Source organism: Scyliorhinus torazame, chromosome 13, assembly GCF_047496885.1.
Source record: "Scyliorhinus torazame isolate Kashiwa2021f chromosome 13, sScyTor2.1, whole genome shotgun sequence".
In the NCBI taxonomy this organism is placed as follows: domain Eukaryota; kingdom Metazoa; phylum Chordata; class Chondrichthyes; order Carcharhiniformes; family Scyliorhinidae; genus Scyliorhinus; species Scyliorhinus torazame.
In genome coordinates, this window is record NC_092719.1 from 102,344,903 (window position 1) to 102,358,367 (window position 13,465).

Here is a 13,465-nt window from a genome sequence, read left to right on the forward strand (position 1 = left end):
GGGATTTTCTGGTGCCACTGAAAGTGAATGGAGTTTTGGTAGAAACGGCACATTTTACGTCCTTACTTGTAACAGGTCTTGCCATGATTGAGAATGGAGAATCCCATCCAATGGCTTTGGTCTTCCCAATAATTTGCTTCTGTAAATTTCAGGTCCTCTAGTACTGGATGTAAGACAAACAGATCAGCGAAAGCCAGGAGGTTGAAAGGGATGATGGTGATTGTCACAATGCTTGCGAAACCTGGTGTTTTGTTTTCAGATGGTGTCAACAACAGCTTGTATTTATAAAGCACTTTAACATGCTACAAAACATCCCAATGTGGTTCACAAAGCATTAAGGAAGCAACACTTTTACACTACGCCACGTAATGAGATATTAGGGCAGATGATCAATACATGGTCAAAAAGGTCAGGTTATGGCCCTGGCAGCTGAAGGGATGGCTTTCAATGAGATAGTGATTAACACTGCAAAAAGCAAGAGGCTCAAATTGGAGGACTATATGTATCTGGGACGGTTGTGGGGTTGGAGGAGATTACAGAGATAGTGAGGGACCAGGCCATGGAGGGATTTGAAAACAGGCATGAGAATTTTAAAATCCAAGAATTGATCATCCAGGCGCCAGTGTAGATAAGTGAGCTTGAGGGCGATTGAGAGCCAGGACTTGCTGTGTGTAAGGGTGCATAGGCAAGGGAGATTTGGGTGAACTCAGGTTTACAGTGGGTAGAAAGTGGGAGATCACCAGGAGTGCCTTAGAATAGATAAGTGGAGGTCATAAAAGCATGCAAGAGGGTTTTAGCAGAAGATGAACTCACGTGGGGCAGAGTTGGATGATGTTACGGAGGTGAAGATAGGTGGTCTCATTGATGGTGCAGATCTATGGTTGAGAATTCATCCTGGGGTCAAATACAACACCTATGTTGTGAAGAGTCAGGTTCAAGCCTTACTTGGTTGCCAGCAAACAAAAGGGACTCAGTAGCTAGGAAACAGAGTTTGGGACAGGGACCACAGGCAAAGCCAATGGAGGAAATTTCTGCTCATCCAGTATTGACTCCTGAAGATGCAGTGTGACAATTCAAAGGCACTGGAACGGTTGTATGATGCAGTGCTGAGGACAGCTGAGTTGTGTCAGTGTGCAGGCTCATCTCGGGGTCAAATATGACACAACGATTGCAAATAGACTGGTTTAGTCTCAGACAATCTCTGGGGGCAGGGATGGGTGATGGATTTGTGGTGGGGCCCAGGACAATGGCTTCGGCCTTCCTAATATTCAGTTTGAGGAAATTCCTGGTCAGCTACCACAGGAAGTCTAGAAAACAGAGTGAGTATGAACTTGTTGTCTCTGTGGCAGAGGGTGTGGAGTGGGGGAGAAGGTGCAGTTTGGAGTGAGGGGTTGGGGATGGATGAGGAGGGTCATGAAGTGTGGGAAATCTCAGATTTTGCGCTTCCCTGCATGCTGTGTGACATCATTGACCTGTTTCCCATCCAGAGGCAAGGCTGATTGACAGCTTGGCTTTTAGTTACACAGGTAGCACTGGCAAAGAGGCTTCATCACCAGGTAGGCCTAATCCAGTGTTGGGGAGGGGGAGGTGAATACCTGACCTAGGGGAATACTCTTAACAAGGAAAGACACTGGTGGGAGTAGTCTACAGGTCCCTTAACAGTAGCTATACTGTAGGATGGAGAATAAATCATGAGATATTGAGGGCACATAAAAATGACAGTCCATGAATCATGGGAGACTTTAATCTTTATGTAGATTGGGAAAATCATATTTGCAGAGGTAGCCATGAAGAAGAATGCATGGAGTCTATTCGAGGCTGTTTCTTTGAACAATATGTTGTGGATCCAACAAGCGATCAGGCTATTTTGGGTCTGCTAATGTGTATAAAGACAGATTTAATAAACAATCTCAGAGAAAAATATCTTATGAAACAGTGACCGTAACATGGTAGAATTTAGCATTCAGTTTGAGAGTGAGAAACTTGGGTCAGAAACAACTGTGCAAAACTTAAATAAGGGTAATTACAAAGGAATGAGGGAAGAGTTGGCTGGAGTGGACTGGGAAAAGAGTTCCGCAGAAAATACGGTTGACTAACAATGGTAGATGTTTTTTAAAATTGTCCATAACTCAGAACAAAGATATATCCCAGCAAGGAAGAAGGTTTCTAGGAAAAGGATGCATCAACCCTAGTTAACCAAGGAAGCTAAGGATAGTATTTAACTGAAAGAAAAAACATTAAATGTGGCAAAGATTAATGGTAAGCCAAAGGATTGGGAACATTTTAAAAACCGACAAAAGAATAAAGAGGGAGAAGATAAACTATGAGAATAAAATAGCCAGTAATATAAAACTGGACAGTAGGAGTTTCTCTCCATATATAAAAAGGAAGAAAGAGACCAAACTGAAGATAGGTCTCTTTGAGGCTTAGACTGGGGAAATAATAATGGAGAACCAGGAAATGGCAGAGGAGTTAAATTAATACTTTGTGTCAGTCTTCAAAGTGGAAGACACTAACAACATTCCAAAAATAGTAAATAATCAAGGGGCCAAAGGTGGGGAGGAAATAAATATAATAACTTTCACTAGAGAAAAAGCACCAGGAAAACTAATGGGGCTAAAGACTGTTAAGTCCATTGGACCAGGTGGGCTGCATATTAGGATATTAAAGAAGTAACTACGGAGATAGTGGATGCACAGCTAGTAATCTTCCAAGTAAAGTAATCTTCCTCCGTAAATTCTGGAAAAGTCCTAGAGGATTGGAAAACTGCAAATGTAACACCTTATTTGAAAAGGGAAGGAGACAAAAAAAGAGGTAACTATAGGCCAGTTAGCTTAACATCTGCCATTGGGACAATTCATAGAATACCTACGGTGCTGAGGGAGGCCACTCGGCCCATCAATTCTGTACCAACTTTCTGAAAGAGCTCCCCACCCAGGCTCACTCTCCTGTCTCATCCCCGCAACCGCACTTACACATCCTTAGACACTAAGGGGAAATTTAGCATGGTCAATCCACCTAACCTGCACATCTTTGGACTATGGGAGGAAACCAGGGCACCTGAAGGAAACCCATACAGACATGGGGAGAACATTCGCCCTCACCGGGCATGATCCAGATCTGCATATTTGAATGAACAATGTGGCTCATTTAAATATGCATGTGTGGGACTCTCACAGCACCTGGGACCTAACGGCTGCAGAAGACCTCACTATTTAGTACTGGTTTCCATAAAAATGAACCTGTTGTAATGGCACATGAGGGGCTGGGGGAGGTTCTCCCAGGCTATTAGAGACACCGGATGGTCGGGAACAGGGCAGGATGGCACCCTGGCACTCCCTCAGGCATCCAGGCACCTTGGCACTGTCAGGCTGGCAGATGCACTGACAGGATGCTGTGGTGGCAGTGTCAGGTGCCCAGGTGCCAGGTTGGTACTACCAGGGATCTGGCCCGGGGTGCCTTACCAGGTGGAGGGGGTGAGCGGGAGGGTGTTCCATGATGCCTCCCCGAGATTGTGGGGGGGTGTTCAAAATGGAGGAGGGGAGGCTGAAAGATGCAAAGGGTAAGAAAGATTGAGGCAGCCTTCCATAATGACGCCCCGATCTATGAGGGGCCTTTCCTACTGGGCTTGCCAGCAGGAAATACCTCTAAGTGCGGCCTTGGCGGAGAGAAACTCCATGAGGCCAAAAGAAACAACAAAATGCTGTTGAATAGCGGGGTGTTTCTTGGCGCTACAGCTGCCAAAAAACACCCGCTAAATGTGCCCAAAACTGGACATGGATCTTTTTCCCGGTTAAATCGTGCCTGAGTCTACAGAGGGGTATAGGCAGGTTAGGTGAGTGGGCAAAAACTTGGCAGATGGAATATAATGTCGGAAAAGATTAAGGAATGATAAAAGAACTGAATATTATTTAAGTGGAGGCAGACTGCAGAAAATACAGCACAGAGGGATTTGGGAGCTCTTGTGCAAAAATCACAAAAAGCTAACATGTAAGTTCAGCAGGTAATAGGGAAGGAAATGGAATGCTGGCCTTTATTTCAAAGAGAATGAACAATAAAAACAGGGAAGTCTTGCTAAAACTCTACAAGGCGCTAGTTAGACCATAAATGGAATACTGTTGAGTTTTGGTCCCCTTATCTAAGGAAAGATATCCTGGCATTGGAAGCAGTCCAGAGAAGGCTCCCTAGGTTGATCCTGCAGAAGGAGGGATTTTCTGATGAGGAGAGATTGAATAAGTTGGGCCTGTACTTATTGGAGTTTAGAAGAATGAGAGAAAACCTTATTGAGGCATATAAGATTCTCAGGGGGCTTGCCAGGGTCGATGCTGAGAGGTTGTTTCCCGTTGCAGTGTGCTAGGTGCAGAAAGTGGAGCTTGGGAGCTGAGGTAAGTGTGGGAGGTTCGGGAAGTAGGTCAGAGACGTATTGCTGTGTCTTGGCTTCCTAACTACCTCCACAGATTAGTGGGGGCAGGAGCAGACCAAGGCCGGAGAGCAGGGGGATAAGCCACAGCAGTCCTACAACTTTGAGTGAACACACACGTGTGTTATCATAGGTAAGTGATTTGTAGGTGAGTATTTTTCTCTTCTAATTTCTGACTTGTTTTAAGATTGAAGGTTAAGTAGAAAAAATTACAGAGTGAAAACTAAAGATCAGTCGCAAAATTAAAAACAATTTGAAAATATAATTAAATAAAATAGCGATGCAGGGCCAGGTGATGTGTTGTAGCTGCAGCATGTGGGAGCTGGTGGATCTCATTGTGGATCAAGGTGTAGCAGATGTTGGTTGCTCGAGGAACTTTGGCTCAGAGTTAATGACCTGGAGTCTGAACTTCAGACATTGTGACACATCAGGGAGGGGGAGAGGGGAGAGTTACCTGGATACTGTGTTTTAGGAGGCAGTCACACACTTTAGAGTAACTACCTTGAATTTGGCCAGTGGTTAGGGGGAGGAGGTTGTGACTTCGAGTGAGGCAGATAGAGGGATCCAAGAAGTAGGGTTGCAGGATCCTCAGCTCATGCCCTTGTCCAACAGGTTTGAGATTCTTGCTTCCTGTGTGGACAAGAGCCCAGACTGTTGGGAAGGTGAGCAAACTGATCGTAGCACCATGGTACAGGGAGCCATTCAAGTGTAGGGAAAATAGAGAAATTTAGTCATAGTCGGAGGTAGTATAGTTCGGGGAATAGACACTGTTCTTTGTAGCCAGGATTGAGAGTCCTGAAGGCTGTGTTGCCTACCTGGAGCCAGGCTAAAGGATGTTGCATCTCGGCTGCAGAGGAACTTGGAGTGGGAAGGAAAGATCCAGTTGTCATGGTATATGTAGGTAATAACGATATGGGTAGAATGAGGAAAAAGGCTCTGCAGAGGTAATACGAGCAGCTAGGTGCTAAATTGAAAAGCAGAACCACAAAGGTAGCAAGCTTTGGATTACTACCTGAGCCACAAGCTAATTGACATAAGGTTAATAAAATTAAAGAGATAAACGCATGGCTCAGAGATTGATGTGGGAGAAATGGGTTCAAATTCATGGGACATTGGCAATAGTACTGTGGAAAGAGGGAGCTGTTCCGTGGGGAGAGGCTCCACTTGAATCATGCTGGGACCAGTGTCCTGACAAATTTAATAATTAGGGCTGTAGATAGGGCTTTAAATTAAATAGTCGGAGAGGTTCAGTTGCATGAGAACTTAAAAAATCAAAGCGTAAGGAGAAGGCAAGAGCGGAAGTTAATGATGAGGCTAATTGTTACCAAATAACGAAAGGAAGGGACAGAGCGTAATGAACATTATATTACATTAGTCAGAAGTCTTACAACACCAGGCTAAAGTCCAACAGGTTTGTTTCGAATCACTAGCTTTTGGAGCGCAGCTCCTTCATCAGGTGAGTGAAGAGGTGGGTTCACTCACCTAAGGAAGGAGCTGCACTCCGAAAGCTAGTGATTCGAAACAAACCTGTTGGACTTTAACCTGGTGTTATAAGACTTCTTACTGTGCCCACTCCAGTCCAACGCCGACATCGCCACATCATATTACATGAGGGAATTGTACAAGAGTAGGGAACATTAACAATTGGGAAGTATACTATGAAAGGTCTGACACTGGGAAGTTCCGAAGAACAAAATGACCTTGGCGTGTTTGTCCATAGATCTCTGAAGGCAGAAGGGCAGGTTAATAGGGTGGTTAAAAAGGCATATGGGACACTCGCTTTTTTCAATCGGGGCATTGATTACAAAAGCAGGGAGGTCATGTTGGAGTTGTATAGAACTTTGGTGAGGCCACAATTAGAGAACTGTGTGCAATTCTGATTGCCACTTTATAGGAAGGATGTAATTGCCACTGGAGGGGCTGCAGAGAAGATTCACCAGAATGTTGCCTGGGATAGAACAATTAAATAAAAGAGAGGTCGGATAGGCTTGTTTACTTTTCTCTGGGAAGTCTGCTTAGGTAGGGTGCTCTTTTGGAAAGCTGGAGCAGACTCAATGGCCCGAATGGCCTCCTTCTGTACCATAGAGATTCTATGGTCCTGTAGAGATTCTATGAAGGACTTGTCTTATGAAGAGAGATTGGGCAGGTTAGGCCTATACTTGCTGGAATTTAGAAGAATGAGAGGAGATATACAAGAAGTATATAAGATGCTAAAGGGGATTGACAGGGTAGATGTGGAGCCGAAGTTTTGCTCGTTAGACATTCTAGAATGAGAGGCAATAGTTTTAGGCTAAGGTGTGGCAGATTTAAAAAAGAAATGAGGAGGAATTATTTCACTCAATGGGTTGTGAATCTGTAGAATTCTCTACCCAGAGTGCACTAAACATATTTAAGGAGGGGATAGATAGGTTTTAATTAGTAGCGGGATGATGGGTTATGGGGAGTGGCAGGAAGGTGGAGGTGAGGCCAAGATCAGATCAGCCATGATCATATTAAATGGCAGAGCAAGCTCGAGGGGTTGAATTGCCTACTCCTGCTCCTAATTCTTATGTTCTTGTGTTCTTAAAGGAGAATTTAGGACCAGACAACATAATCTCAGAGTAAGGGGTCGCCCATGTAAGGCAGAGATGAGGACGATTTTCTTCTCTCAGAGGGTAGTGAATCTGTGGAACTCCTTACCTCAGAGCGCTGTCGAGGCTGGGTCATTACGTATGTTCAAGGCTGAGCTAGACATACTTTTTAATCAGTAAGGGAATCAGGGGCTATGGGAATAAAGTGGGAAAGTGGAGTTGAGGATTATCATATCATATCAGGCATGATCTCATTGAATGCTGGTGAAGACTCAATGAACCAAATGGCCTATTTCTGCTCCTACATCTTGTAGTCTTATGGCGGGGTGGCGGGTTGGAGATTGATGTCTTGAGAAATTAAAAGCCAGGGCTGGTGGTTGGGGATTTGAAGTCTGAGGGATCAGAGACTGAAGTGTGGGGAGTTGGGGATTGGTTTGCAGGAATCAGAGGCCTGAGGTATTAAAGCAGGGTGAGGTGGGATAGACAGAGGCCTTTGGAAGGGGGAGGGATTGGTGCATGTCAGGAACTTTGGTGAATATGGAGGGAAATTGGAGATAGATCAGAGGAGATGGGGATGTCAGACTGTGGGTTTTGGTGAGGAAGCTACACTGGATTCAGCAGGTAACTGAAAAGCATTTATTTTCTGGATCCAATTAACTGTGCTCCCCTGTAGGCCTGGGAAACCCAGTTGGACAGAACCGTAAAGTTGAAATGGCGGTGGGCTAGGACTCAGACTTTTAGCCTCCCACCCAATGCAACCCTGACCATTATTGGGGGTTAAAATCCACCCCTCTGCAGAGACTGTGGTGGGGTTGGGCAGAGGCAAGGTAAAATTAGGTACCATCAATACACGCATGGACACTCACGCTGAACTTTTGGATAATGTCACTGAGGAGCACCATGTAGATGGGATATTGGAGGACGCCAAGGATAGATCCTTGAGGTCCCAGAGATAACTGTGTGGAATAGAAAGAAAAGCTATTGTGTCCACTGGCCTCCTTAAATATCAAGTAGCAGCTTCCTCTGCATAAAATGATCTCTAAAACTCTGGCGATAATTATATAGATACCAGGTGGGAGCAATCTCAATGGAGAGGCACTGGGAGAGGATGGTGTGGTTAACCGCATCAAAGGCTGCTGACAGGCCGAGAAGAATGAAGAGGGAATGTTTTCCTTTGTCACAGTCACAGAAAATGTTATTTGTGACTTCTAATAACAGCCGTTTCAGTGCTGTGGCAACTGAGGGATTCAGACATGGAGATCCAGGAAAGATGCACACAGTTTGGGAGACAAGTGATCAACATTTTTGGAAAGCTAAAGGAGGTTGAAGATGGGGCAGTAATTTGAAAGGATAGGGGTTCAAAGGTTAATTTTTGGGGAGAGAGGTGGTCATGGGAGATTTGAAGGAGAGAGGAAAGTAACTGAGGAGAGACATCTTTTGACAATATTAGCTAACATGGTTGCTTCTAAATAAGTTAGGTTGTTAGCAGTTTAGTGGGAGTAGGATTGAGGGAGCAGGAGGTAGGTCTCAAGGATAACACGAGCTCCGAGGAGACATGAGGGAAGATAGGAGAGGAACTAAAGAAATATACAAGTTCAGGGGCAGCATGCAAGAGGGCCAAGGATGGAACATTTGGGGACCAGAGTTAATGATGCGGCAGCACAAAGAGATGCAATTGCAACTAGTTCTCTGGTTAAAATTGTATAGTTAAGAATAGATTCACATGAGCGCTGTGCCACCCAGCTGAATGACAATGGAGAGGCTTTGGAGATGACTGGACAGTCAACTGTGCAAAGGTGAGATACAAATAAAATCGCAGGTTTGCTTAATACTGTCATCAAACAAAAGCCTACACACCACAACCACTGAGAAACATTGTGAGCAGCCAGAAGCTGATTTTTCCCACCTCAAACTCTGGGTACTGAGGCCAACAGAAACTACCCAGACTGCCAGTCTGGTTGAGATCAGCTGACTGGGAATAGAGCAGAGAAGTGAACCTCAGATTCTGTCCACATTGGCCTCCTTAAATATCAAGTAGCAGCTTCCTCTGCATGAAATGATCTCCTCTAAAACTCTGCTGGCTATATCCTAACTCTGTTTTGGCAACTGCCAAGACTGTACCAATAATTGAGAATCAAAAGTTCTTCATACCCACCTCACTGTTAATGTCGCAGTCCATCTCACAGTCAGAAGACGGCATGCACTGTGCAAAGAAAAAATAGGAGAAAGTCAATTTATCTCTCTGGTTGCATTTTCATCGACTGTACCCATTGTCACTATTACAGCACTTCAAAATTAACAGCTTCAATCTTTCATATCAACAAATCCTGGCAGGACTGAATCAGACCTGAACAATGCTGACACAATCTAAACAATACTGTGGAAAAAAAGAACGTCAGCGGAATTGGGTACTGGGAGACAAAGAACGCAATAGACCAGGGGTCAGTATAAGGTCTTCTACTGACATATACACTGTCGAATAACAGGGCAGGGGGTCAGCATAAGGATCACACACATCCCAACACCCACACTCATGGACCCATAAATTCCGATACAAATACACACACAGATTCCAACAAATACATCCCAAAACAGGTCGGTGTTAGCAAAATAGTTGGGTTCCTGGACTAATAATCCAAAGGCCTGGACTAATGTTCTAGAGACATGAATATAAGTTGTATCCTGGCACCCGGTAAATTTAAATTCAATTAATTAAATAAAACTGCAACAAAATGGTAATTGTAATAATGACCATAATGCTACTAGATTGTTGGAAAACCCATGGGTGGGAATCTCCGTCAGCTGACACTGGACTCGGGAAACACGATGCGCAGAATCGGTTTTGACGCCAAAGCCGTGGCGTGCCCAGTTTCACGCTGTGGTAGTATGTATTGGGGGTCATGTGGGGGTCCCGGCCAACACTCTCCACGGAGAGGAGGGAGTTTTTCGCGTCCATAACGCCACCCTAACCCCCGTCCCGCGCCCCACGCCTGACCCACAGGCGCCACCTACTTGGACCCCGACCACCGCTGTCCCCGGTGAGGGAGCTCCTCGCGGTCCTTGTGCTCGCGGCCACACGCCTGACCCGCCGGCGCCGCCGACTTGGGCCCCGACCACCGCTGTCCCCGGTGAGGGAGCTCCGCGCGGTCCTAGCGCTCGCGGTCCTAGCGCTCGCGGTGAGGGAGCTCCGCGCGGTCCTAGCGCTCGCGGTCCTAGCGCTCCCCAGCCCACCATGTGCGACCTGCAGACGCCGCCATTTTGGGTCCCGACCAACACGAGGGGAGGAGGGGCGCCGATGTGCGACCCGCAGACGCCGCCATTTTGGGTCCCGACCACCACGAGGGGAGGAGGGGCGCCGCCATCTTGGACCGCCCCAGACCTGTACGACGCATGGGGGCGGCCATTTTGTCCACCCCCGCCGCCATCTTGTGAACCCCCAGCCACGTGCGATGTATGGGGGCGGCCATTTTGTCCATCCCCGACACCATCTTGGACGGCAACAACGGACCCCACTCCATTACTACAACCACGGCTCGCTTCGATTACGCTCGATCAGGCTCGGCCCCGGACACTCCAGACGACGACGACAACGGTCCTAATTAACGGCCACGAGACGCCATGCCTAGTCGACTCCGGGAGCACGGAAAGCTTTATACACCCCGACACGGTAAGACGCTGTTCCTTGACCACCTATCCCAGCGCACAAAAGATTTGCCTAGCTGCAGGATCCCACTCCGTACAGATCCAGGGATTCTGCATAGTTACCCTTAAGGTGCAGGGGAGGGAGTTCAAAAACTACAAACTTAACGTCCTTCCCCAACTCTGTGCCCCCACCTTGCTGGGATTAGATTTCCAATGTAATCTACAGAGCCTTACGTTCAAATTCGGCGGCCCCATACCCCCACTCACTATCTGCGGCCTCGCTACCCTCAAGGTGCAACCCCCGTCCTTGTTTGCGAACCTCACCCCGGATTGCAAACCCGTCGCCACTAGGAGCAGACGGTACAGCGCCCAGGACCGGACCTTCATTCGGTCCGAAGTCCAGCGGCTACTAAAGGAGGGCATAATCCAGGCCAGCAATAGTCCCTGGAGAGCGCAGGTGGTAGTAGTGAAGACAGGGGAGAAACAAAGGATGGTCATTGACTATAGCCAGACCATCAACAGGTACACACAACTAGACGCGTACCCTCTCCCCCACATATCCGACATGGTCAATCGGATTGCCCAATATAAAGTCTTCTCCACCGTGGACCTCAAGTCCGCCTACCATCAGCTCCCCATCCGCCCAAGTGACCGCAAGTACACAGCCTTCGAGGCAGACGGGCGATTATACCATTTCCTATGGGTCTCTTTTGGCGTCACAAACGGGGTCTCGGTCTTCCAACGGGAGATGGACCGAATGGTTGATCAACATGGGTTGCGGGCCACGTTCCCGTATCTCGACAATGTAACCATCTGCGGCCACGATCAGCAGGACCACGACGCCAACCTCCAGAAATTCCTCCAGACCGCCAAAGCCTTGAACCTCACGTACAACGAGGACAAGTACGTTTTTAGCACCGACCCGCTAGCCATTCTGGGCTACATAGTACGCAATGGGATAATAGGCCCCGACCCCGAACGTATGCGCGCACTCATGGAATTTCCCCTCCTGCACTGCCCAAAAGCACTGAAACGCTGCTTGGGGTTCTTTTCGTACTACGCCCAGTGGGTCCCCCAGTACGCAGACAAGGCCCGCCCCCTAATACAGACCACGACCTTCCCTCTGTCGACAGAGGCTTGCCAGGCCTTCAGCCGCATCAAAGCGGATATCGCAAAGGCCACGATGCGCGCCATCGACGAGTCCCTCCCCTTCCAGGTCGAGAGCGACGCCTCCGACGTAGCTCTAGCGGCCACCCTTAACCAAGCGGGCAGACCCGTGGCCTTTTTCTCCCGAACCCTCCACGCCTCAGAAATCCGCCACTCCTCAGTGGAAAAGGAAGCCCAAGCCATAGTGGAAGCTGTGCGACATTGGAGGCATTACCTGGCCGGCAGGAGATTCACTCTCCTCACTGACCAACGGTCGGTAGCTTTCATGTTCGATAATGCACAGCGGGGCAAAATTAAAAATGACAAGATCTTAAGGTGGAGGATCGAGCTCTCCACCTTCAACTATGAGATCTTGTACCGTCCCGGAAAGCTGAACGAGCCGTCCGATGCCCTATCCCGCGGCACATGTGCCAACGCACAAATTGACCGCCTCCAAACCCTCCACGAGGACCTCTGCCACCCGGGGGTCACTCGGTTTTACCACTTCATCAAGTCCCGCAATCTCCCATACTCTTTAGAGGAGGTCCGTACAGTCACAAGGGACTGCCACATCTGCGCGGAATGCAAGCCGCATTTTTTCAGGCCAGATGGAGCGCACCTGATTAAGGCTTCCCGCCCCTTTGAACGCCTCAGTCTCGATTTCAAAGGGCCCCTCCCCTCCACCGACCGCAACGCATATTTTCTTAATGTAGTGGACGAATACTCCCGCTTCCCTTTTGCCATTCCCTGCTCTGACATGACCGCGGCCACAGTCATTAAAGCCCTGAACAGCATCTTCACACTGTTCGGTTACCCCGCATACGTCCACAGCGACAGGGGGTCCTCTTTCATGAGTGACGAGCTGTGCCAGTTCCTGCTCAGCAAGGGCATAGCCTCAAGCAGGACGACCAGCTACAACCCCCGGGGGAACGGGCAAGTAGAAAGGGAGAACGGCACGGTCTGGAAGGCCGTCCTACTGGCCCTACGGTCCAGGGATCTCCCAGTTTCACGGTGGCAGGAGGTCTTCCCGGACGCTCTCCATTCCATCCGGTCGTTATTATGTACGAGCACTAATCAAACGCCTCACGAGCGTCTCCTTGTCTTCCCTAGGAGGTCCTCCTCTGGAACGTCGCTGCCGACCTGGCTGGCGGCCCCAGGACCCATCCTGCTCCGAAAGCATGTGCGGGCACATAAGGCGGACCCGTTGGTCGAAAGGGTTCACCTCCTCCACGCAAACCCCCAGTACGCCTACGTGGAGTACCCCGACGGCCGACAGGACACGGTCTCCCTGCGGGATCTGGCGCCTGCCGGCAACACGCACACCCCCCCGACACCATCAACCCAACCGCCCACCCTTCCTGCCACCGCCGCACCCCGCGACCGCCCCCTTCCCAGGAGGATCGGTCCCCCTCCCCTTTGCACCGACAGCTGAAACCGTACGGCTCCTGGAGGCGACAACACTGGTACAAGCACCACCACCACCGCCGGGGCAGAGGCGATCGACACGGACGACCAGACCGCCCGACCGACTCGTGGCGTCGATGTAAAACAAAGATGGACTGTTCAAAGAACATTTTGCTTTTCTTTCCTATACCCTCTGTAAATAGTTGCAACAGGACGAAATTGTCCAATACTGTATTGCCATGTGAATATTCTATCCTCCCAGGACCAGCCCTGTAAACCCTTA

The 13,465-nt window shown here is 48.4% G+C and overlaps 1 protein-coding gene across 4 annotated transcripts in view; it reads right to left on the reverse strand.

Annotated features, from left to right (window-relative positions):
* cacna2d2a (calcium channel, voltage-dependent, alpha 2/delta subunit 2a) overlaps window positions 1-13,465 on the reverse strand; it is a 1,719,882-nt gene that overhangs the window by 129,466 nt on the left and 1,576,951 nt on the right. For all 4 annotated transcript variants that reach the window (XM_072472012.1, XM_072472009.1, XM_072472008.1 and 1 more), the window contains one exon: window positions 9,146-9,193. In XM_072472012.1, coding sequence (XP_072328113.1) covers window positions 9,146-9,193 — 48 coding nt within the window. The remainder of the gene's footprint in view (window positions 1-9,145; window positions 9,194-13,465) is intronic.